General features: G+C 47.0%; 1 protein-coding gene across 1 annotated transcript; it reads left to right on the forward strand.

The window, feature by feature from the left end:
- Nucleotides 1–676: 676 nt before the first annotated feature.
- On the forward strand, nucleotides 677–22451 carry LOC311320880 (putative adenosylhomocysteinase 3; the record flags this gene model as incomplete). Its single annotated transcript, XM_084452748.1, has 14 exons — nucleotides 677–777; nucleotides 904–1006; nucleotides 1219–1313; nucleotides 1564–1670; nucleotides 1975–2091; nucleotides 2239–2302; nucleotides 2664–2752; nucleotides 3502–3572; nucleotides 4196–4290; nucleotides 4413–4511; nucleotides 4639–4707; nucleotides 6834–6912; nucleotides 8392–8516; nucleotides 22332–22451. Exons 1-14 carry the CDS (start codon nucleotides 679–681, stop codon nucleotides 22449–22451), a joined length of 1332 nt encoding a protein of 443 aa, XP_084308874.1. The 5' UTR covers nucleotides 677–678.
- Between the last annotated feature and the right edge of the window lie 1575 nt (nucleotides 22452–24026).

Here is a 24026-nt window from a genome sequence, read left to right on the forward strand (position 1 = left end):
TGTCAGCCATGGAACCCAAGTCTTGCTGTTACCTGTACTGTTCATGTCCTAATCTACACTGCGGTGCATGTCTGTGTGTGTGTGTGTGTGTGTGTGTGTGTGTGTGTGTGTGTGTGTGTGTGTGTGTGTGTGTGTGTGTGTGTGTGCGCGTGTGTGCGTGCGTGCGTGCGTGCGTGTGTGCTCCAGCTGGCAGTGACAGCTCTGAGGATGAGTCGTCCCCAAGGGCCCGGCAGCAGAGCACTTCTAAGGGCCTCGCAGACTTCTGCATCAAAAACATCAAACAGGCCGATTTTGGACGCAGGGAAATAGCAGCTGCAGAACAAGGTGAGAGAGAAGGAGGCAGCGCCTCAAGGTGAGAGAGAAGGAGGCAGCGCCTCAAGGTGAGAGAGAAGGAGGCAGCGCCTCAAGGTGAGAGAGAAGGAGGCAGCGCCTCAAGGTGAGAGAGAAGGAGGCAGCGCCTCAAGGTGAGAGAGAAGGAGGCAGCGCCTCAAGGTGTGGACGCTATAGTCACAGCAAAACTCACAAACAGGAATGACTGTAAGTCGTTGTCATCACATACATTATAACGGACTGATGAGTAAGCATCCACCTGCTCCCTCTCCTTCTCTCTCTCCTTCTCTCTCTCTCTCTCTCTCTCTCCTTCTCTCTCTCTCTCTCTCTCTCTCTCTCTGTGTAGAGATGCCAGCTCTGGTGTCTCTGAGGGACAGTGGGGAAGGGGAGAAGCCTCTAGCTGGAGCCAAGGTGGTAGGCTGCACACACATCACTGCTCAGACCGCAGTGAGTACTGTACATACACACACACTCGTGCACACACACATAGACAGACACACACACAGACCACACATAAAGTCAGAACCGTGTGTGTGTGTGTGTGTGTGTGTGTGTGTGTGTGTGTGTGTGTAGGTGCTGATTGAGACTCTGTCTGCACTGGGGGCTCAGTGTCGCTGGGCCGCCTGTAACATCTACTCCACCCAGAACGCTGTGGCTGCTGCTCTGGCCACGGGAGGTGAGACAACACCACACTTTCCATCTTCTCCTCCTCCTCCTCCTCCCACCCTTCTCTCCTCCTCCCTCTCCTCTTCTCTCCTCCTCCCCCTCTTTCCTCCTCTGTCTCTTCTCCCCTTCCTCCCGTCTCTCCTCCTCCTCCCTGTCTTCACTTCATCCCTGCTCTCTCCCCTCTTCTCTCATCCTCTCTCTTCATCTATCCCTCCATCTCAGGGATCCCTGTGTTTGCGTGGAAGGGGGAGTCTGAGGAGGACTTCTGGTGGTGCATTGACCGCTGTGTCAGCCTGGAAGCCTGGCAGCCCAACATGGTAGAGATCACCACACCTGGCATTCACTGACCTGAAGTAATGTAGTTCAGGGTATACGGAGATATAGAATAGACTATAGAATATAATCAATTATTTTATATATATATATATATTGCTATTATATTAGGCTATACCCACTTCACTTGAGTCAAAGGGTTACTACACCACTGTTTACCTGAAACTCTCCTGATAGGATGATGTGTAGACTACTACTGTAGGCTACTACTGTATGTGTCCCTCTGTCTGTCAGATTCTGGATGATGGAGGTGACCTGACCCACTGGATCTATAAGAAGTACCCCAGCCTGTTCAAGAGGATCAGGGGCATCGTAGAGGAGAGTGTCACCGGGGTGCACAGGTCAGTTTTTAAGAGGGTCTACCCTCTGGATGGTGTTGCCTGCATGCAGCAAGCCATAGTAGTCTAACCCTGTCCCTCTGCTCCAAATGCTAACCCAGCGAAGATAACCCCAGGCTAGCCCTGCTAAGATAACTCAAGGCTAGCTGTGCTAAGCTAACCCCAGGCTAGCTTTGCTAAGCCAACCCAAGGCTAGCTCTGCTAAGCTAACTGTTAACCCCAGGCTAGCTGTGCTAAGAAAAAGGCTAGCTGTGCTAAACTAATCCAAGGCTAGCTGTGGTAAGCCAACATGTCCCTCTCCCCCCAGACTGTACCAGCTGTCCAAGGCAGGGAGGCTGTCTGTTCCAGCCATGAACGTCAACGACTCAGTCACCAAGCAGAAGTTTGACAACCTCTATTCCTGCAGGGAGTCCATACTGGATGGGTATACCACTGTAAAAGTTAACAAAGCACACACACTCACGCACACACACACAGGCCTTCCCACCATGCACCATCTGAAAGGGAAGTGTCCCTGCTGAGTCCATGACATTGTTTAGGCTGTGACCTTTAACCTCTCATCCTGCTCCAGGCTGAAGAGGACCACAGATGTGATGTTTGGGGGGAAGCAGGTTGTTGTGTGTGGCTATGGAGAGGTCAGTTAACCCACATCTGTCAAATGGCTTGTTAAAGTGTCCCCTACCCCAACCAATGCCCACCCACACCAACGTTGGATTGGTGTGCCATATTTGTTGGTCACTGTGCCTGTTGATGTTGGTTGGATGGATTTTGCAGATGAAATTTAAACTTCCAACATTCTAATAACAACTGCCAATTTAGAATGTTGGGTGCTGGGAGTTGGTTGCCATTGGTTGGGGCCGTGTGCAGACACCTTTAGGGGTTAACCAAGGTTACAGCAGACAAACTCAGATTCCTTCACTCACACATTCTCGTTCTTATACAGTACCTTGTACGTATAAGTCCTGACACCCAGTGATTCACCCTCTCTGTCCTCAGGTGGGTAAGGGCTGCAGTGCTGCTCTGAAGGCCATGGGCTCCGTGGTGTCCATCACTGAAGTTGACCCCATCTGCTCCCTACAGGCCTGGTAAGACCAGCAGGCCCTGAGGACCTCACCTGACACTTTAATCAATCAATCAATGACTAGATGATGAAAAGTGGTCTGGTCTATAAAAGTGTTAAATCTGAACTGAAGCCTAAAGATGAAGAGCCATATCAGAGTCAGAATCCGTTTATTGCCATGCAGTTTTTCCAACGTACTAGCAATTTGCTTTCGGTCGTGGTGCTTAAGATGAAGACAACATTGGACAGGGTGCAGAGACGAGACAGGACAGTGCAAAGACAGGACAGTGCAAAGGGCGAGTACAAAATGCTAGTGCAAAAAAGGATTAGCTAAAAAAATATATATATATACAAAAAGTAGTGCAGTCAGTGTACAGTATGTACAGTGAGTATGCAGAGTGTTATGTGTAAGTAAGTGTGTGCACTGTATGTGTATATGTGTGTGATGTGTGAGTGCAGTGCGACCCATAGGTCATGTACAAGTGTCTATCGACAGTGTCTCTCAAAGGTGGTGGAGTATGTGGGGGGGATGTATATAAATGTCATTTACATTTACAGTTGTGTTACTGTTTTGAAATCTCAGTATCTTCTGACTTTTACATTAAAAGAGGGTTAAATACACTAATTAGAAGTTGCACACTTGCAAGTGATGTAAATCATTCACACAAAATATCATTAATATGGTCTGTACATGTGTTACTGATCAAGCGCTCGCTCCCCAAAAAATCTAAATCTGGCCTCTACACCCTCACCTTCCTCTCTCTCTCCTCCCAGCATGGATGGCTTCCGATTGGTCAAACTGAACGAGGTCATCCAACAGGTGGACATGGTCATCACTTGCACAGGTGAGACAGGAGCCTGGGACATGAGGGGGGGTCAATGCAGAGATCTTAACATCAGCGAGGCAGGATGGGTGGACTACATCTGGCATGCGGATTAGGAGGCAAACACCTCCAGACTGTGATTTCATCCCGGCCACCGGTCCTTCCCCTCCCGGGATGGACTTACCCAGACCGGCGTGGGTGAGGCTTAATCGCCTCCGGATTCGGCGTCGGACGCTTCCGCTCATCGATGCACAGATGGGGCTTGGCATCCTGTGCGGCGTGCGAATGTGGCACCGAGGAACAAACTGCAGACCACGTCATCCAGGACGGTCCGATATACCGGACACCCAACGGAATGCATGGCCTGATGGTTGTGGACGACGATACGGTGATATGGCTCCTGGAGGTGTTCCCAGATATATAGCCCGGGTGACCCTCACCCAGGCTCGGGGTGGTAAAAAGATAGCCCCTCGGCCAGCCTGGGGAAGAGAGGACACAACACCTAACCCACACGACGAAGAACAAGAACTCCTCCTAACCCTAACTCTTCCTGGTTATGATATGAGATGAGGGGATAGTGCTAGGATAGGCCCCCAGGAGCCTGTACTCTGCCTGGGTCTCAGTTCTGGGCTGTTCCTCCTCAGGTAACAAGAGTGTGGTGGGGAGGGAGCATCTGGACAAGATGAAGAACGGCTGCATTGTCTGCAACATGGGCCACTCCAACACAGAGATAGACGTGGTGAGATGCCTGTGTGTGTGTGTGTGTGTGTGTGTGTGTGTGTGTGTGTGTGTGCGTGGGTGTGCGTGGGTGTGCGTGGGTGCGTGCGTGCGTGTGTGATGACTGACTCTCTTGGCTCTCAGGCAAGTCTGCAGACACCGGAGCTCACCTGGGAACGTGTGAGGTCACAAGTGGATCATGTGATCTGGCCAGATGGGAAGAGAGTAGTCTTACTGGCAGAGGTGAGGAGGGTGACCCCATACTAACGCGCTGGCTAGTTCTTCTGGTTTTTAGTGTCTAGTTCCGTATATGAGAATAACTGTGTGTGCGTGCGTGCGTGCGTGCGTGCGTGCGTGCGTGTTCTCTCAGGGTCGTCTGCTGAATCTGACCTGCTCCACAGTCCCCACCTTTGTCCTCTCTATTACTGCCACCACACAGGTCTGTTGAAGCACACACACAAACACACACACACACACACACACACACCAAGCCCCCAGGAACAGCTCTAGTATGTGAAGCAATTTGAGCACAGTGGCCAAGCTTGGTATTGTAAATCATGTGATGTATTTGGGGTCAAAAAGACATATAATTATCAAGTTCTAAATCGTTGGGCATATTATTTGTTTTCTTGGTACTGAGCCGTACCAAGCCGTTTTTGATTTGCACTGTGAACGTGCCTCAGGAACACTCAAAGCACACTCCTTGCTACTCTTCCCTTTCTGACATCAATGCAGGCTGTGTGGCTCGTTATGTTCGAGATAACAGATCACGGTATGAAGTACCGCCTACTGGCCACTCAACATACCCAGGATATTTTGTCAGCTGGCTTCACTAAGCCTAACAAGCACAGTCACACATAAGTGGTGATGTCACAATGGTGGTGAGGTCCGCAGGTTGTCCCCACCCTGGGGTCTATTCGCTTTGCAGTTCACTTTGTGGTTTCTGGTCTAAGCGCATCTGGATCCCTCTGTCCAAAAACGCTCCTAGACCATAAACCTACGATGCTACTTCATTTGATATGTCCATGTTTTATTCTAACTCGTAGTGACTGGCGAGACTAAATTCTAAAGATTCATAACACACATCTCACCCTACAATAGAGTGCATTCACCATTTCTGACTTTCCTGATGGCATTTCTGCATTTAAAGCTTCTTGTTGGAGTCGTTCTCTTAGTGGCAGCGATCAAGACTGAGCCTCCAGATCTTGAGACGTTCACCCTGATGTCTTTCATGGTGCCTAAACAGTGGGCTGCCACTCCACCAATTAGAGAGGACTTTGTCTTCATCACCCACAACTGCAACGTACTTGACTTGACTTCGCCACCTTCACCGGCCTTCAAACTGACAAAGACACCCTGATGTGACACAGATGGAGACCAGCATGTCCTCTCAGCTAATACCTTTGCGACACCCAACACCCACCAGATGATGAGAGTAGCCCTGGTCATTCCTGTGATTGAAACACCGACAAGGACAAGGATCAGGGCTCTGGACAGTGGCACACAGATGGAGACCAGCATGTCCTGGGACCTCTCAGCTAAGACCTCGGCTGAAATAGTCTTTGCTGTGGGAGGACCGGCCTAAGGAGCAGCAATCTTCTGCCTTCTAGGAGGATTTTGGGATTATCATCAGGGCAGTCCTTCAGGAGCATCATGGAAGGGCACTGAGGATCCAGGAAGTGCCGACGAGGCAATGGGAGGTGGATTATTAATCAACTTGTCTTTAGTTTCATGACTTTCATGAAAGAGTAATTGTGTTCTCTCCTCCTCAGGTTAAAAGCTGTGTGTTGACACAAATTAAAATGACTTGGCAACAATCATTCATTTCTCCATTGTATATTGTTTCGGGAACACAATGTCGTCTGTAGAAATTGTTTTGTTAGTTTGTGGGTACTTTATCCATGCCCGAGGGGAAGTTGTTGAAATGTTGTGATTTCGTTATAATATTTTTCGCACTTGTGATTATTATTATTTATTTATTTATTTTAAGTTCTGAAATGTACGGAGCCTTGGAGTGGCCAGTGTTACTACATTGAAATGCATTCATGGGCGGAAGTCTGTGCTTTCCGAGCACCATTTCTAGCTGCTTGTGCAGCGTTCGCCACCATCTTGCCGATGATTCGCAAGCATTGATGAATTGCAAGTTATTGATATTTCTCATCATGGATGAAGTGAACGTTTCTCATAACTGGGTTTGCTGCCGGTACTCGTGGCAGCAAGTACTACACGCTCTAGTCACACAAAGGCTCATTCATTTGGGATAGAAAAACCCTACTGAGCAGGTGCTGTGTCACAGAGCCACACTTCCATATGTGCAGTGGCCTACAGGAAGTAAAAAATTCTTGATCAATTTGCTTCATGCGATGAGCGATCAGTGAGCGATTTTTATTGGAATAAATGAGTGGCCATCTTTCAATGCCACACCCAGTTCTTTTAATACATCCATGAAACACACACTCACACCAACCATACGGTAACTTACTGAAAATTAAAACACTGCACGTTGAGTTTGGCAGCTTGTGCTTGTTTGCCATAGTGACAGTGACTTCCTTCCTGTGCGTCCAGGCGCTGGCTCTGATAGAACTGTACAACGCTCCAAAGGGACGATACAAACAGGACGTCTACCTGCTGCCCAAGAAGATGGGTCAGAGCCTCCCTCCTCCTCAGCACTTTCACTCACTCATCTCACTCTCTCACCCTCTCATCTAGTACACACCCTCTCTCTCACTCTTTCACCCTCTCATATAACACTATTTCACTCTCTCACCCTCTCATCTAACACTCCCACCCTCTCATCTAATACTCTCACTCTTTCACCCTCTCATATAATACTATCTCACTCTCTCATCTAACACTCTCACCCTCTCATCTAACACTCTCACTCTTTCACCCTCTCATATACCACTATCTCACTCTCTCACCCTCTCATCTAACACTCTCACCCTCTCATCTAACACTCTCACTCTTTCACCCTCTCATATAACACTATCTCACTATCTCACCCTCTCATCTAACACTCTCACCCTCTCTTCTCACTCTCGCCCTATGTTCTCACACACTACCCTCAATCAATTGGTCAAACTTTTTATTTATATAGCACATTTCATACACAAAGGCAACACTATGTACTTCACAGAAAGGGGGCTGGGAATATATATAATACTGATCCTTCCCCTAATTTTCCAAAGGAAAGCAAAAAAACAGGTCACCCTTAATAACTGTAAAAATTGTATAAGACCTTATAACAATCAAACAGGGGATTTACAAGTTTGAGCTATAACTCAACAAGACGATCGCGCAAGCTCCTGGAATAAAACACACTGAACATTTATAACTCAATAGAAAATACTGAGTTAACTAGATATAACAACCAGACAAGAGTGAGCATCAAAGTTCAGAGAACAAAGGGGATGATAACTTGATTGGAGACAGCTGGTGACACACAGTGAGCTGGAACTGGACATGAGGGAAACAGGGGGGACCTCTACAGGAAACAGGGGGACCTCAGGAGGACCTCTAGCAGAAACAGGGACCTCTCCGGGACCTGAGCAAAATACAAAAAGGAGAGACACTAGGGAGGGCAAAGGGAGACAGGGTTCTCTCATCTCACATTCTCACCCTCTCATCTCACTCTTACCCTCTCATTTCACTCTTACCCTCTCATCTCACTCTCTCATCTCACGTTCTCACCCTCTCATCTCACTCTTACCCTCTCATCTCACTCTTACCCTCTCAACTCACTCTCTCATCTCACATTCTCACCCTCTCATCTAGCACTCTCATCCTCTCATCTAGCACTCTCACCCTCTCATCTCACATTCTCACCCTCTCATCCAGCACTCTCATCCTCTCATCTAGCACTCTCATCCTCTCATCTAGCACTCTCACCCTCTGATCTAGCACTCTCATCCTCTCATCTAGCACTCTCACCCTCTCATCTAGCACTCTCACCCTATCATCTAGCACTCCATCCTCTCATCTAGCACTCTCACCCTCTCACCTGGCACTCTAACCCTCTCTTCTCACACTCACCCTCTCATCTTAAACTGAAAGGACTACAGAGTAACTTGATTGTCATGTTTGGTCTGAGTTTGGCTCTGAGACACGATGCTGATGTTTTCAGATGAGTATGCAGCCAGCCTGCACCTGCCCATGTTCAATGCTCACCTGACGGAGCTGACAGATGAGCAGGCCAGGTACCTGGGCCTCAGCAAGCATGGACCCTTCAAACCCAACTACTACAGGTGGGTCAGGACACATACACACACATGCATGTGTGTACACACACAACCATGCGCAACATCCACCACCTATCATTATTGATAACTGTTTTCATGTAGGTATTGATCCATAGAGCTGAAGAGTAACTCAGGCATTTGACCCAGAGATGGGAGGCTGGCTCAGGTGTGGGTGGAGCCCCAGACTGAAGAAGAACTGGACAGTTATTGTTGAGTCACAAATCACCAATAGCCAGTTCTTTGGCGTGCCCTAGTGGTCTTGTGGAGTATTACAACCACAGACATTCTAAACCTTTCCTTAAATCAGAATCAGAAACTAAACTTCTATTATGACACCTTCCTGCTGTATTTATTATCCTGAATCTTGTCCAGTTTTTAGTTTGGATGATGATTTTTGTAACTTTTTTCTTAAATGTCATACATACATCCATAGCAGAGAGTATCAACTTACATTAACATCGAAATATCCAGATTACTCTGTGTGTACTCTAATTTAGTGAGAATCTGAATAATAGTTTTGATATTGTTGAGGATGTGGCCAGTAATTATGACTAAATGCATCTGTAGTCCTATAAAAGATAAAGAAATGAAACAATCTTGGCTTTGGTGAGACAACTTTATTATTATTATTATTATTATTAATTAATTAATTTTGTATTTGCACTGTTTTTTGCGTTGCATTTGCACTGTCATGTCTTTGTGCTGTCCTGTCCTGCACCCTGTCCCATGTCGTCTTCATCAGCGTATGCCTTAACCCTAGTCAAATTCCTAGTATGTGTAAACCATGTACATGGCGAATAAACAGATCTTGAATCTTGAATAAACAACCAGAGCCAACCCATCTGTGTCTGTATATTTATGCCCACCAGGGGGTGCACATAATGTTGAAAAAAAATCCTATTCTGTGTTGACTGACTGCTCGCTGTATAAGGAGTGACCAGCATAACAAATGGACTGGTGACTGTGTGCAAGTCTGGGTCTCCTCTCTCTAACCTGATGATCTAAATGTTAGAGAGAACACCCATTCAATTCAACTCACACACACACATTCACCATTCAACATTTCTGCAGCTCTCAGTCTCCCCTGCTCTCTTTCTCCCCCCATTAGATCAGTGTTACTCTCCACTCCTGTCCTTTTCTCTCCATCCTCACCTCTTTTCTATTCTCTTCTCGACTCCCCTCTCTCTCTCTCTCTCTCTCTCTCTTTTTCCCTCTTCACTCATCCATAATGACCCGAGAGGACTCAGACAAGTGCATTATTACATTATTATTCTTATTTTAACACAGTTCCCAATGTTTCTATAGATGTGTAGCTCAGGGAATGACAAGCTCTAACTAACCCTAACCTTCACATAGTTATAATGACACAAGACAGATATGGTATCCCATGGTTGAATTTCCCAGCCATCACCAGAATCCCAGACCCTTCTAGTTGATCACAGAGCAGTCATTTTCCTGGATCGATCCATCTCTGGGATGGGCACTGAGCCCTGGATACAAACCTAAAAATAAGCCCAGTCCCTGGATTACTGTAATCTACTGTATGAGTGCATGTGTGTGCGTGTGTGTGTATGTGTTGAGGAAGGCTTGACCCAGGGTAAGGGTTCAGGTCAATCCAATGTGATTTTATTTGTTTCCTGAGGAGTTGAATCACATGAAATAACACCTCTCAGTGACAGAATCCAGAGATCCACTTTACGGACATGACCGCAGCGTGTCATCCTGTGTTCATCACAGCCTCCTCCATCAGTAGCGTCAGAGAGGGCACGGTCACACTGTCCATTACCCAGCCTCCCTTTCTGCTATGCTGCACTGAAACTCCTGAGGGAGGTGGAAACGATCCCGTATGAACCAGGGCTGCTTGTAATGAACATGGGCTGCTTCTAATCCACTGGTTGCTAAGGCATCAGATGGAAACAGATGGATGGCGGCAGTCTACAGACCTGCTGGACCTGCGGTGGTGGTCTACAGACCTGCTGGACCTGTGGTGGTGGTCTACAGACCTGCTGGACCTGCGGTGGTGGTCTACACACATCACATTGTAAAGACATAGAAATAGAATTCCCCCTGAAAGTGAATTTCATGCTTGCTGCAGGAGAACTGAGAACTGAAATCTGAAAGAAAGCCACCACCCAGGTACTGTAGGTCCAGCAGAGTAAGTGTGTGTGGGGGGGGTGTATTAGAGTGTTAGAGAGAGAGAGTATGTGTGTGTGTGTTTGTGTGTGCATATGTGTGTGTACTGTATTTAAATGTGTGTGTGTGACTGTGTTTGAGTGGAGTGCAGTGTTAGAGAGAGAGAGAGAGTTTGTGAGTGTGTGTGTGTGTGTGTGTGTGTGTGTGTGTGTGTGTGTGTGTGTGTGTGTGTGTGTGTGTGTGTGTGTGAGTGAAAGAGTGTATGTATTACATTTCATTACAGTAATTTAGCAGACTCTTTTATCCAAAGCGACGAACAATAATTGTATTTAACGTAGGAAAAGCCAATGTACTAGAGAGAGAATGAATCTGCAGTATGCCCCCTCCCCCTCAGGGGTTCCCCCTAAAGAGCGTTGATCCCCCTCTATCAGTACCTGGTCTAATCACCAGCCGCAGCTGTCAGTATGTCAGAATGCTTACCCCCTCCCCCTCTCTCCCTGCCCCTCCTCGTCTCCCTGCCCCCCATCAATGCCCCCAGTCTCCGCCACAATCCACACCAGCCCTAGTCTCACCATGTCAGAGTTTTGAGATCTCCTGAGCGCAGCGTCTAGAGACTGACTCGTGAGTCTACTCCAACCCACCCTAACCCACCCAGTAGGCCTATAGACAAACTACACTCCTATTGTCTAACCCACCCAGTACAGACACACTACACCAGCTCAGTGGCCTTGTGGCTAGAGTGTCCGCCCTGAGATTGGGAGGTTGGGGGTTCCCTGCTTGGCACTCAGCATCAAGGGTTGGATTGGGGGTAAGTCCCTGCAACATACTACTTGTACATCAAGCTGCCTGACGTTAAGGAATCAGGAGATAGGCTCCTGCCCTATGGGCCACTAGGCTCCAGAACCAGTTCTCAATGGCTTACTTACTTACAGACACACTCCAACCCTACCCTAACCCCCCTAGTACATACATACTCCACTACACTTAACCCAACAATCCAACAACCTGGCATCAGCCTAATCAGCCTAATCCACATCTGTCCTAACTCTGTCCAGTCCAGTTCAGCCCTGTCCTACTGTAACCCAGCACATTAGTTCAATGGATTGATTGATCAGTAAGATTGATTAGTTGATGGAGCCAGCTCATTGAAGGCTACACTAATAGTGAAGTGGTAATGCCTAATGGTGTGTGTGCGTGTGTGTGTGTGTGTGCGTGCGTGCGTGTGTGTGTGTGTATCTCTGTTAGTCTCCAGTGGGGTCCTGTCTCCTCCCACCACCTCTGGGGTGTAGGGTTACTCTGACGGCCTGATGTCATCATCACAGACACCCCAGAGAGATGACATAGCTCCACCTGTAGGACCAGGAAGGGGAGAGGAGAGGATGAGAACTCCAGCCCTAGGACCAGGTGGAGGGGGCAATAATAATAATAATAATAATAATAATAACAACTTTATTTGTGTAGTACCTTTCATACAAAAAAAATGCAGCTCAAAGTATTTTAAACAAATAAATTACATGTACAGAGTGATTCACATAAAAATAGTAATACAAATAAAAGTGCTTCACATAAAAATAAAATGAACATAAAAACAGGGAAAATAAGATGGATGAAACCAAATAAAAATAAGATTAAAAAATAACCTTATAATCAAGTGCAATACAACATTTTAGAAAGAAGTGCAGCAGTAAGCAAGGGCCTATCAGTAATTACACAAGGCAGGCGGTAGCAATCATCTCTTTCTCGAATATAATTTTTCATTTATAAGGCTGAGCGATCAAATATTTCAAGGATAGACAGTGGTCAAATATTTCGAGGATAGACAAAACTGAGTCAGTTTCTATCCTTGAAATATTTGAGCCCTTAGTCTTCAGTTTAATTTAATCAGTGCAACATTAAATTATTTTTTTATTTGCAACTTAAAAAGCAAGTGCAAAAGAGCTTCCAGCCTGTATCAGGAAACTCATAGCTAAAGTTAAATAGTTAAAGGCTTACATGAATAGATACGTTTTCAGCTTTCTTAAAAAAAAAAAAATAGCATTAGGGTTCTGGTTCTGATTCTAACTGGTTCTGATTCTAAGCCATTCAGAGATGCTTCTTGGATGGTTGTCATCGCTGAGCTGTTTCAGTAGGCCCTGGTGGAGCCTGGGATCTGGGTGTTGTCATGAGCCCAGGGAAGCAGGGTGAGCAGGGGTCCACTTCTGGAGAGCGCCCCCTAGTGCTCTGAGACTGCAGGGGTGCAGGGGGGTATATAAAGATTCACCCCCTCTCTGCTCCTCCTACAGTCACTCACACACCAGCCCCCCCCCCCCCTCCCACGATCCCACACATTCCAGAACAATCTATGCAGCATTCAGTGTATTGTTTTGTAGTGTTAGTTGGAAGGGCATCAGGTTGTTTCCAAATGTAGTTTCTCAGCGCTGGTGCGTAAAAGCTCTAGGTCGGTTGTTGGCAAGTCTAGAACCACCGGATCCATCCAGCCCACCAGTGTGAGTTCTACCATTGCCAAACACCGTAGGAGAGCAAGGATCCAACAGGCCAGAGCCCCTTCTAGCTGGTCAGTCCTCCAGCTGGTCAGTCCTCTACCTAGCTGGTTAGTCCTCTAATCAGTCAGATTAGTTACTGATTAGCCCTAGCTGGTTCTATCTTGTATTTTGTATTTGTATTGTTTTGTACTGTTTTGCACTGTCATGTCTTTGCACTGTCCTGTCCTGCACCCTGTCCTATGTCATCTACAACAGCGTAACCTTAACCCTAGTCAAATTCCTAGTATGTGTGAACCATATACATGACAAAAGAGAGACCGGCACTCATGGTAAGCTATATTAAATTGCCATTTTAATGGGCAGAAAGAGAGAATGTTTCGACGTGGAGCCTTCGTCAGCAATGAGGTGTGTGAGAAACGTGGACATATATATACACAAGCCTCAAAAAAGGGCACCAATCAATAACACAGTTGTAATTGCAGAAGGCAGAGCACCTGTGGAGCACCCATGGGTGCGCTGAGTGCAGAAGGACCCATGGGCGTGAACATCAGCCGAATTAAAGGTGCAGGCATGAAAACATGTAGCCTACCTGTATTCTGCACATACAGCAAAACGGAGACATGTGAATACGCACAATGCAGATAAAGAAAGAAAATAAAACCATAAAAATCATAATCTATAGTATATCTATAATAATGCATAGAGAATGTATACACACAGGTTTTCAACACATGAGATTTATAGAAAACAACTGAGAACAAGTTCTTCGTTCAAGCCTTTCGGGCTCTCAGTTTGCAGTACATGGATCCAACGGGCTTCTTTCTGTAATAGTGTTTGATCTCTATTTCCTCCTCTCTTAGGTGGAGGGACAACTTCAATACCTTGGAATTTGAGGGAGCAAACATCACCCACAGGAGAAATTGCCACCTGGTAGAGTAGATATAAAGTTAGTAGGAGGTGTATAGCAGCCTGCTCTGACCAGGATGTTCCTGAGGTTGTCGGACCTCCTCTTAGCAAAAATAGAGGGATCTTGGAAATAATGTCCTACAGAGGGGTCGCTCGATAAAATGTGCCCGTGTTTCTGAATGACTGATTTGATATCCTTAGAGACAGGAGAGAATGTGTTGGCACAGACTAATTTAGAGTCCTTTTTGGACGGGCCCGGTTTTGGGGTTAGTAGGCTCTGTCTGTCCCTGTTTTCAACTTTATCTAGGCAATTCTACCATTCTACCAACTGGGCACCTGGACACTTACTTATTTAGGAGTTGTGCGCTTTTCTGTGCCTCTTTTTCTGAACCATATACATGGCAATAAACAGATCTTGAGTCTTGGTTAGTCGTTAGCTGGTTAGTCCTCTAGCTGGTTAGTCGTCTAGCTGGTTAGTCCTCTAGCTGGTTAGTCCTCTAGCTGGTCAGTCACCCAGCTGGTTAGTCCTCTAGCTGGTCAGTCGTCCAGCTGGTTAGTTCTCAAGCAGCTGGTCAGTTCTCTAGCCCTGAATGTGCCTCTGTCTGTGCCTGTTTGTGTGAGTCTAACTGCAGTCTGTTCCTGTGCCTGTTCCTGTGTGTGTGTGTGTGTGTGTGTGTGTGTGTGTGTGTGTGTGTGTGTGTGTGTGTGTGTGTGTGTGTGTGTGTCTAAGTTTGTATGTGTGTCTGTGCCTCTGTCTGTGTCAGTGTGGAGAATGTGTCAGTGTGTCAGTGTCTCTGTCAGTGTCTGTAAGGGCCTGATGCTCAGGTTACTACAGACAGGGCCTCAGAGGTGGAATATAGACCTCCATGGCAACCGGAGATATCTGAGTGGACCAAGACAATCGATCACATCCATAGATCAGTCCTGCCGTTTCTTTCTCTCTCCCCCTCTCTTTCTCTCCCTCTCTCTCATACACACACACACACACACACACAGAGACAGGGGAAAATATTCTCTTTCGCACACACACACTCAAACACACACACTCACACACACATTTTCTCTCTCTTTCTCTCCTGTTATAGAATAGAAGGAGGGAGAGAGAGAGTAAATGACTCCACACTGGTCTGGTCTCAGGGTTCTCCTGTCCGAGTAGTAAACGTTAAAGTAATAAAGTGCTATCTTATCTTAAACATCTGAATCACTGAATCTATCAAACCTCGTCCCTCATAAACAGGTTGAGTGTCTGTCTCTTCCTATATTGGCACTACACATGATTGCTCAAACAGACGTACACAGAAGCAAAAATGTGCCAGTGCCAAAATAGGCAAAGAAGAGAGAGATGGAGAGGGGGGTGAGAGGTTCGGACCTGATCTAGCTCAGCGGTCTGGATTGTGGAGAGGAATGGAGATGGTGATGGAGTTTGCCATGTGCTGTGGGCAATGTGGTTCTTTCTCTACTCTGTTTATGGCCCTATGGTAATTCACTGATAGTGAGCTGTCACAGTGAATTCTACCAGTGCCATACACAGAACAGGAGGAGTGATCAGGCCCAGAGCCACTTTGCAGGCTACCACCAGGCCACTGCTGGACCAGGCTGGCAGATCAAACAGTAACACAGTCAGAACCCCTTCTCATGTTGCTGGTCAACTCTGAGGAATAAGACACCCGGGGATTATCATACACAACCTGAATCTCCTTTGCTCTGTTCCCAGCACAACCGGGATTATAAGCCCCCTATGCCATCTGCTCAATTGAGTGGTAGGCTGGTAGGCTACACTCTGCCTAACCCCGCTGCCTTCTCCCAGCGCAGCGTGCCCTCCCGTTCCCCAGGGTACGTCCCAGGGGCGGACGTGGAAACTGTAGCAGTGCTGCGCGCCTAGCCCGCTGTCCGCAGCTCGCGGATTGATCCCGGCGCTGTGGAATGATGCGCTAAGTGATTTTTGAGACGCTCCAAATGGGTCCCAGAGCTAGGGTCGTCTTCCCGTTTCCGGGAGAGATCGATAGCGCTAAAAAGCAAAGTTGATTCGGAGACGAGAGAGTGTGTGTGTGGGGGGGGGGGGGGAGGAGGGGGTGTATCCTTCTCGTTTTGAACATATCTTTCAGGGAACCATGCAGTGTTCCAGAACATTTACAGGCATGTGGGCGTTGCTTCCACACCTGTCAGAGCTCCCGATCCTGCTCGATAATCGCATTTGTCTGTGATGCTTATAAGCCTGATCTCCAACTTCCTTTATTTCAGGAACGGTTTGGAAACACAACCCCCGAGAGAGGGCACGAGATCGATCAGGAAAATAATCTGAGATTCAAATCAAATTGATAATTGTTTGTAGCCCATCGAAGAGATCATTGTCGAATCTATCAAATAGATTATAGTTTCAATGCTAAATAGGCCTAAATATTTGCCACAGTCAGTCAGGGTAGCCTAATTAGGCTAATTGCATTCAATTGAATCAGTTTATTGGACAGGCAGTTTACACATACTAGGAATTTGCTTTGGTCAATGGTGCATAACACTGGTGGTGACAACATTAGACAGGGTGCAGGGACAAGACATGACAGGGCAAACGAGCAGTGCAAAAAGCTGTTTAAAAAACACACAAAAAAACATTCATATTATGGCCATATGCTCTCAATCTAAAGATCAAGTCACATTTGAGAAATGTTATATACATGGAACATTTTTGAAGAAATGCTAGCCTTATAAATTGAAGAAATGCTAGCCATAAATCATTGATTTTTCTGATGTCTGCGCTTACCTTCAGCGAGCATCAGTCCAGTAGGCCTACAACAACTTTTCAGCGTTCCATCCATATGCAGAAAGCGCTCATAAAAATGGATGAACCAGTTAAAGCGTCCTGTAGACGAGAAAAAAACTACTGAACTGAACTGAAATTGAACAGAGGGCACAGCGCACTAACTTCGAGCACAATTCGTCTCGCCCTACAGCCCCTCCTCTCTCTCTCTCTCTCTCTCTCTCTCTCTCTCTCTCTCTCTCTCTCTGTCTGTCTCGCTCAATGATGGCCAGTTGCATACATAAGTAAAGCAAACCCCTCCTGACTTCAAAGCGATAAATGGAGAACAAGACTGAGCGCGTCCATATCTCCGTCTATATCTGCCCTCCGCATGGTCTGTCTGCGTGGCTGGGGATTTGCAGATGGAGAGGTAATTATGTGGTAAGCATCTTAACCCAGTGCCACTACAGTAATCCTCCCCCTCTCCTCTCTAGCCTGCCAGACCTGCGGCCTGCGCAGAGTGCAATGCTGTAGCACACAACACCTATGATGATCTATGAACGATATAGCCTAGTCTTTTACAATGAACATTAAATAACTATGCGTAGCCTAATTCATGGCCTACACTTTTGCTGCCCGAATTCTTTGCAGTGAACCTGAAAAGGCATAGGCCTGAGATATCAGAAGATCGAATGACGCTCTCCAGATGGTCAACACACCGACCCCGCACACAACAGCGTCATAGCTCGAGCATCAGCATAGCCTATAAACGTTCCTCCAGAACCCATCCATTCCCTGTATAGCTCTCTGTTCTCAACTACACGATTAACACATTTTCAGCAACCCAGACATTTGGCCTTACCTGCATGTGTTTCAGAAGAGGCTGCAACCAGCCACCCTGTGGGGAATGCGGAGCAACCATCCGAACTGGCGGTCGACAGGACATGCTCCTTGCAGTCCCTGAAAAGCTTGTTCTGTGTGGGCCTCACCCCCTCTATATACAGGTGAGTGCCACCCACACCGCCGGACGGCCCCGGATACCTGCTGTTGGTGATTAGACAGATGCGGAGGCCCGGGTGGAAAAACAGGCATCATCCTTTCAGCTGATCCAAGTGGACCTCGTCAGAGGGGAGAGGGTTCGGGTGACATCTCTTTTAGACGGGAGAAGAGGCGCTGAAATCCATCCTTCGCCCTATTGTCCCGTCCATACATTATAAAAGAGGCGCAGCCGGCGAGCTCGTGCAGCCACCGTGACCATCTCAGCCCTCAGCCCCAAGCTCGCCGGACACTGGACGCACAAATTAAACTCAGTGAAAAGTTGAAATTCGAAACGCAAATATGCACTGATAGATTCCACAGACAAAAGAACGGATATTTATAAATATTTCACGCCTTATTGTCTCCAATAACGAGCTGTTCGGGTTGTGATGCGAGCGTCCCTCCCTTCATCTGTCAGCGTGGTCTTCAGTGTAGGCCAGCGGAGAGCACCTGACACCGTGTCGAGTGTAACGCGATAGGGTCGGACTGGGCCAGAGCTGTGCGCACCGGGAGATGCTGCATGTCATGATATCTTAGACATCACGAATATTAATTTGAGTAGGCCATCTCATTTTCGTTTATTTAGCTTATACACATCAGTCAAATGCGGACAAGCCTAGTTTATATTTATAATTTGAAAAGGACTGCACATAAATATTCTGGGTGCCTCCTCTTATTCTCCTCTCACTCATCTTCTTCAATTATTATTTACGATGAGGACAACAGTGAAACCCCACGGCAAGAAGGATTTGCTGCTGGTTCCTAAAGCTCTCCTTTCTCAGCTCAAACCCTGCAACATTGCCGTATACGGGAATACAGTTAGCCTATATCACCACCAGCATCTGAAACACGTGTCAGGGCCCATCATCAATCAGAACCAGAAAAAGCAAATAAGTTAGTCAATATTAGCAATAATAGCAGCAACAGACATATCACAGGGTGGACTCTGTTCCTTCTAATAATTTTGTCATGGTTTGTTGGGAATTGGCCTAAACTAGGTTATTCATTTAAATTGCAGTGGGTTGTCAATAAGTGTGGCCTACTATTTTTCTATTTGCGTGTTTACTTGGTTTGCAGTGAATTAGATTTCTTTAAATTGCCATTTTGCCAAATGTTATTTTCTTCTCGTTGTGCGATTAAACTTGTCCCTCTTAACCCTAGCTAATTGCGTGGCACCAATTCACAATGAGAGACAGGACTATCAGCCAAGGAATGCGTGGGCGTCGGTCCGCTGGACCTATGGGAGTGGGCTGGGGGTTGGTCATTGTTTTGTACCAGAATATAGGCACTCCAGCGGGTTTGGAGAGGAAGAAAACGGAGAAACCGCTGACCAGAGGACCGGACCGCTACTGCAGAGTAACCGTGCACCCACAAGGCTTATCGATGCACACCTGGGCCTGTGTAGTAGGCAGCCGCGTAGGCTACTCAGATGCACACGACACTTCAGACGTTATAACCTACGGTGGTCGTATGTTGCAGTGGGTTCCCTGGGGATAGAGTGCTGGCTGTGTGGGTCTCTCGCGCATTAGCCTCGCGGCACCATTCGCTTGGTTTCCGGCGTAGAGCCCGCTGGTATCCTGTTACACAAATGCCGAATCGACCCGCCTAGTCTCGCTAGTCGCTACGAATTAGAATAGCCTAAAACATGGACATACCAAACGAAGTAGCCTATTCTAGAATAAGTTCTTATCGCATCGTAGGTTTATGGGTAGGCCTGTTTTTGGACAGTATCCACATAGACCGAAAACCACAACTGCTATATTGGTGGAACGTGTGTGTGTTAGTGGTAACCCTCAAAATTTGGAGATACCCCTCCCCGGGGTAGAACAAAACGGGACATTGTTTTTTCATATCTTTAATATGTCTCCTTCATGAAATGGATTGTCCCAAGTTTTACTTTTACTGCAAAAGTCATGAAATTCATCAATGAAGTGACTTACCCCATAGGCCAAAAAAGTGCAAAAAACGCCTTAGGCCTACCTGAAAGAGGGAATTCCAAGATAATCCTTTGTCATTTTCTACCAGATGGTTGTTTTTACATCATACTTGCACAGATGGTCTACAGGTAGTGTCCCTACTTCCCAAAGCAACCAGGATGCCAATATTTGGTTCTATTTTGAATCGGCAGCCTCCTATATAAGGCCTTATTATATGCGGAAAGAGCAAAATGTTATTTTGTATGAGGAATATTCACATTTAATCCTGGTCCTACTGTTGTATCAGGGATAGAACAAAACCTGACCTTATTTTTCATAACTTTGACTTATCCCCTTCATAAAATGAATGATCAGACTTTTTACTTGTTTTGAAAAATCCATGAAATTCTTCAATAAAGTGATTCACCACATTTGCAAAAAAGAGCCACTCACCCAGACTGGATATCCCGATCATAAAGAACCAATCAGTAAATCTAAGAATACCACACATAGTCTCTCAACACGTAAAACAAAACCAGTGCTGGATGTAAATGTATGTCTATATGTCGCGACATGTCTGATGTTTGTAATGCTAGAGTACCTGCCACGGTGCTTGCATGTGTTTTGTTATGTGAAGTAGACCACTTCTCTATGTGTAGCCTTTAAGGACAGCCTGTGGGAGACAGGGAATTGCCTTAAAGTAGACCAGCAGGATATTGTACATCCTGGGGTGCCTTCTCACATGTAAAACTGTGAAAGGTATACGTAGGCCCTTAGGCTTTACTAAGGAAGACCAGCAGGATATTGGACATCCTGGGGTACCTACCACATGAAAGACTGTGAACAGGTGTATGAGGCCCTTAAGACTTTCTTAAGGAAGACCAGCAGGGTTATCACCCTGGGGTTGCCCGCCCACGCGAGAGATCGGTGGAGGGTATTTCACTTCTAAGGATCGGCCGGTCCTTGAGAAGGCCCCCGTGAAAGACCGGGGTTTTGGGTGTGCTTGTGATTTATGCTTATTGCTGGGTATGGAAACTGGATGTGTATGTATGTGTGCATAAGGCCTGTGCGTATGTATATATATAGTCTAGGGAAGCGGTTAGGTCACTGTGATAAAATCATACTGTGTGAACCAAGACCTTATCTGCTCCAGCGGAGTGCTGGAGCCGTTCCTTCTCGCTCCTGACTCAGCCCCTCCCTTACACAGCCACAGAGCCAAACTACAGTAAGCCAGTCAATTGACTATCAGCGAGAGCAGAGTAGGCTTAGGGAGTCGGAGGAGGAGATAGAACACCGTCAATGACGGTCCGAGGTCTGTCTCATCTTACCAAAGTGAGCCCGTCCCACTGAGGGGGGCGGGGCTGACAATGCTGTCAGATAAGGACAGAAATGACGAGAGGTTAAAGGAGGAGCCCAAGTTTTCCGCCCCCTCCTCACAAGCTCAGGAGAGAGAGAGGAGGGATCGTACTGTAGATGTAACACTCCCACCAGCTGTTTCAAACTGGCGCCCCCTACAACCGGGGGGTGTTACTGTCGGTGCAGATGGCAATCTAGAATGCTGGTCGGCTAGTGTAAAATATCCACGCGATGTAGGTGATGTGAACATGGCTCAGGCCAGTCACCCGTTGGTCGGTGACACTCTAACTAAAGCAATCACCACCAAGGTCAAGAGAGTAGAGGAGAAAGCAGAGCTCCACAGATCCCATTCAGAGCTAGGGATGACATACGAGAACGCTGTCATCTTTGTGGGAGCAGAAGCTCAGAGAACAGCTTTCACCCTCACACGGCTCCCCCATTATTCAGAAGCTGATGCCGCTCCATGTCCGAGGCTGCCCTGTTACAAAAACCAGAAGGCCTGTGTGTAACAAAAACCTTGGACAGAAGCCAAAACATGTAGAGTTCCTCCTTGATGCGAGGGGGGGGGGTGGCTACCGTCACTCCTCATCGCTGTCTGGAAGGAACCGACACCATGGTGAGAGAGCAAGGCAGGCATGCATTGGTGAAGGGGGGGAGCCTATTTTGGGTAAAGAAAACCAGGCCATTCCTGCTGGAATTGGGATCTGTGTCTCTCACGACCTCTGTGTGTGTGGGACCGGTAGGATTACCCCTACTGGGCCTTGAGGTGTTAACAAATAGATTCATCCCCTCAGTTCCCACAAGGGAAAGTTAAATGGAGTTGGAGTTGGGTAAACAAACCTGACTTAGCAGAGTTGCCAATCTGGGCAAAAGACAGAAGTGATAGAAGGTTTCTGAAGAAACTCACAGGGCCTCCAAAAGTCCAGCGTGGCCTGTGTTGAAACCTTCAAGTGAATGGCGCCTCTGTGTGAACTACAGAGTGGCCAATGAGTATGGGGATAAGATAGAGCCCTATACCTGTGCCCACTGCTCGGATGACTGTAGCGCTGCTAAAGGGACAGGAGAATGGGTGTTAAGACCACAGGCAGGCTTAGAACGGATCTTCTAGAAATTAGTAATGATAAAATTAAGGATTTTGTGAAACCATAACCTCTAGGTCTGGTTTGAATGAGGGAGCGAGTGAGAGATATGCTGTTACAAACTGAGTTTTGGAATACATGATACTGTCGCCGTGTTCTTGTGTTTTCCTGTGTTCACAGGTGGAGTTGGAGAGAAGTTCGTCTGGGCTGACTCGGGACACGCTGACCGCGGGTGCTGGAGCAACAGGGAAGACCACACCATCTCGGGCGGAGGCGTCGACAGTCAAGACGGACACTTGAACTTTCACACCACACACCATATGTCATAATCTTTTCATCCTACATTTATAGCTTGCTGGTCGGGGACAGGACGTCAATGCTAGCAGTTGTGAAGTGTATGAGTTGCTGTTACACTGTGAATAAAACTCCACAGGTTACACTCGAGGTATACTCATTAAAATTGAAACAAAAGTGCGGTAGGACTGTGAAGCTGATTAATCAGTGGACAGGGAGAGCTACCAGCCGAGTTTAATATAGGGACGTGTATTTTGTTAAAAAGGTCATTTATTTCTGGGTCGGGGGCACTCGGATCTGGAGTAATTTTCCTTTCACAGCAGAGATACACACAGCAATTAAAGATCATCTCTCAGGGAGAAGACACTTCGATTTCGAACTAACAGACTAGGTTTCAGGTTGCTATAATGAAGGGTTTGTGTTTTATCATCCTGTGGCTCTCCGTGGTTGGACTCACAGTCAGCCGTGGAGAACCTTGCTTTGAAGTGGGCTTATGAGGTAGCTACGTCAGTGAGGAATGTGTCATCATGTTTTGTGTGTATGCAGATCCCAGACTCCAAAGCGAGCGGGGTGCCTCAGATGGCACATCCCTTTAACTTTACCCTAATGCGACGATACATCAACCGTCTCAGGTTATTGTCAGATGCAGAGCTGGAGAGAGGTATTGCTCAGGTAATGGTGTGTCTCCTCTGGAGGGTTTTACGGAAGACGAGGAGTTAGGACCGCAGAGATGGGCTCAGATCAGTCCACCAGTGCCTCTCCCGCAAAAGACTCAGGGTTATTTCTGTCTACAGAGAGGGAGGAGCAGTGAGTGTAGGGCACAGTCAGTGTCTGCACACTAAGCTTTGCTATACCCAGAAATGTGGAAAATTGAATTTGCGCACTCTAGAGGGTGTTTACTGGGTCTGTGGGGAAACGGCCTATTCGGTTCTACCAAGGAACTGGACGGGTTCCTGTTTTCTGGGGTTTACCTTGCCAGGGGTGGTTATTCACCGATATTGGGATTCAGCGTTGGCGGTACATGTTAAAGGGTTAGTCGGGGAAAGATCCACTCACCATTCGGACACCCGCCGTACTAGGAGAGAGGTTAAGGCGGGGGTTGTGGACGGCCTACTCACTCAACACGGAGTGTGGGAGGATATTTTACTTTTCTTTGCGCCGAGTGTGGGGGTCGAACTATTAGTGACGGACATTGAGAAACAGTGTAGTGGCATTCGGAACGTTGTCCAACAGAACCGAGGCTTTGGGTTTGATTAATGAGGAGATGTCTGGTATGCGGAAGGCAGTGATCGAGAATCGTATGGGATTGGATCTGATATTTGCACATGCAGGGGGCCTATTTTAGAAATTAAATCGTACATGTTGTTTCACCATCGCGGATAATCGAATTGCGTTGCAGAATCAGATTGAACAGATTAGAGCCATGACTAATTCTCTGCACATCAGCGGTGTCCCATCTCACAGATTTGTTTGGTTGGCTGCAGGGCAGTCCGCTCATCGCTTTCTTACTGCAGATAGCGGCACCGTTTGTTGTGGCTGTTGTAGTGATAGCGACACTATAGAGGGCCAGGGTCTCTGGTA

This window comes from Borostomias antarcticus (genome assembly GCF_949987555.1).
Source record: "Borostomias antarcticus genome assembly, chromosome: 18".
NCBI classification, from domain to species: Eukaryota; Metazoa; Chordata; class Actinopteri; order Stomiiformes; family Stomiidae; genus Borostomias; species Borostomias antarcticus.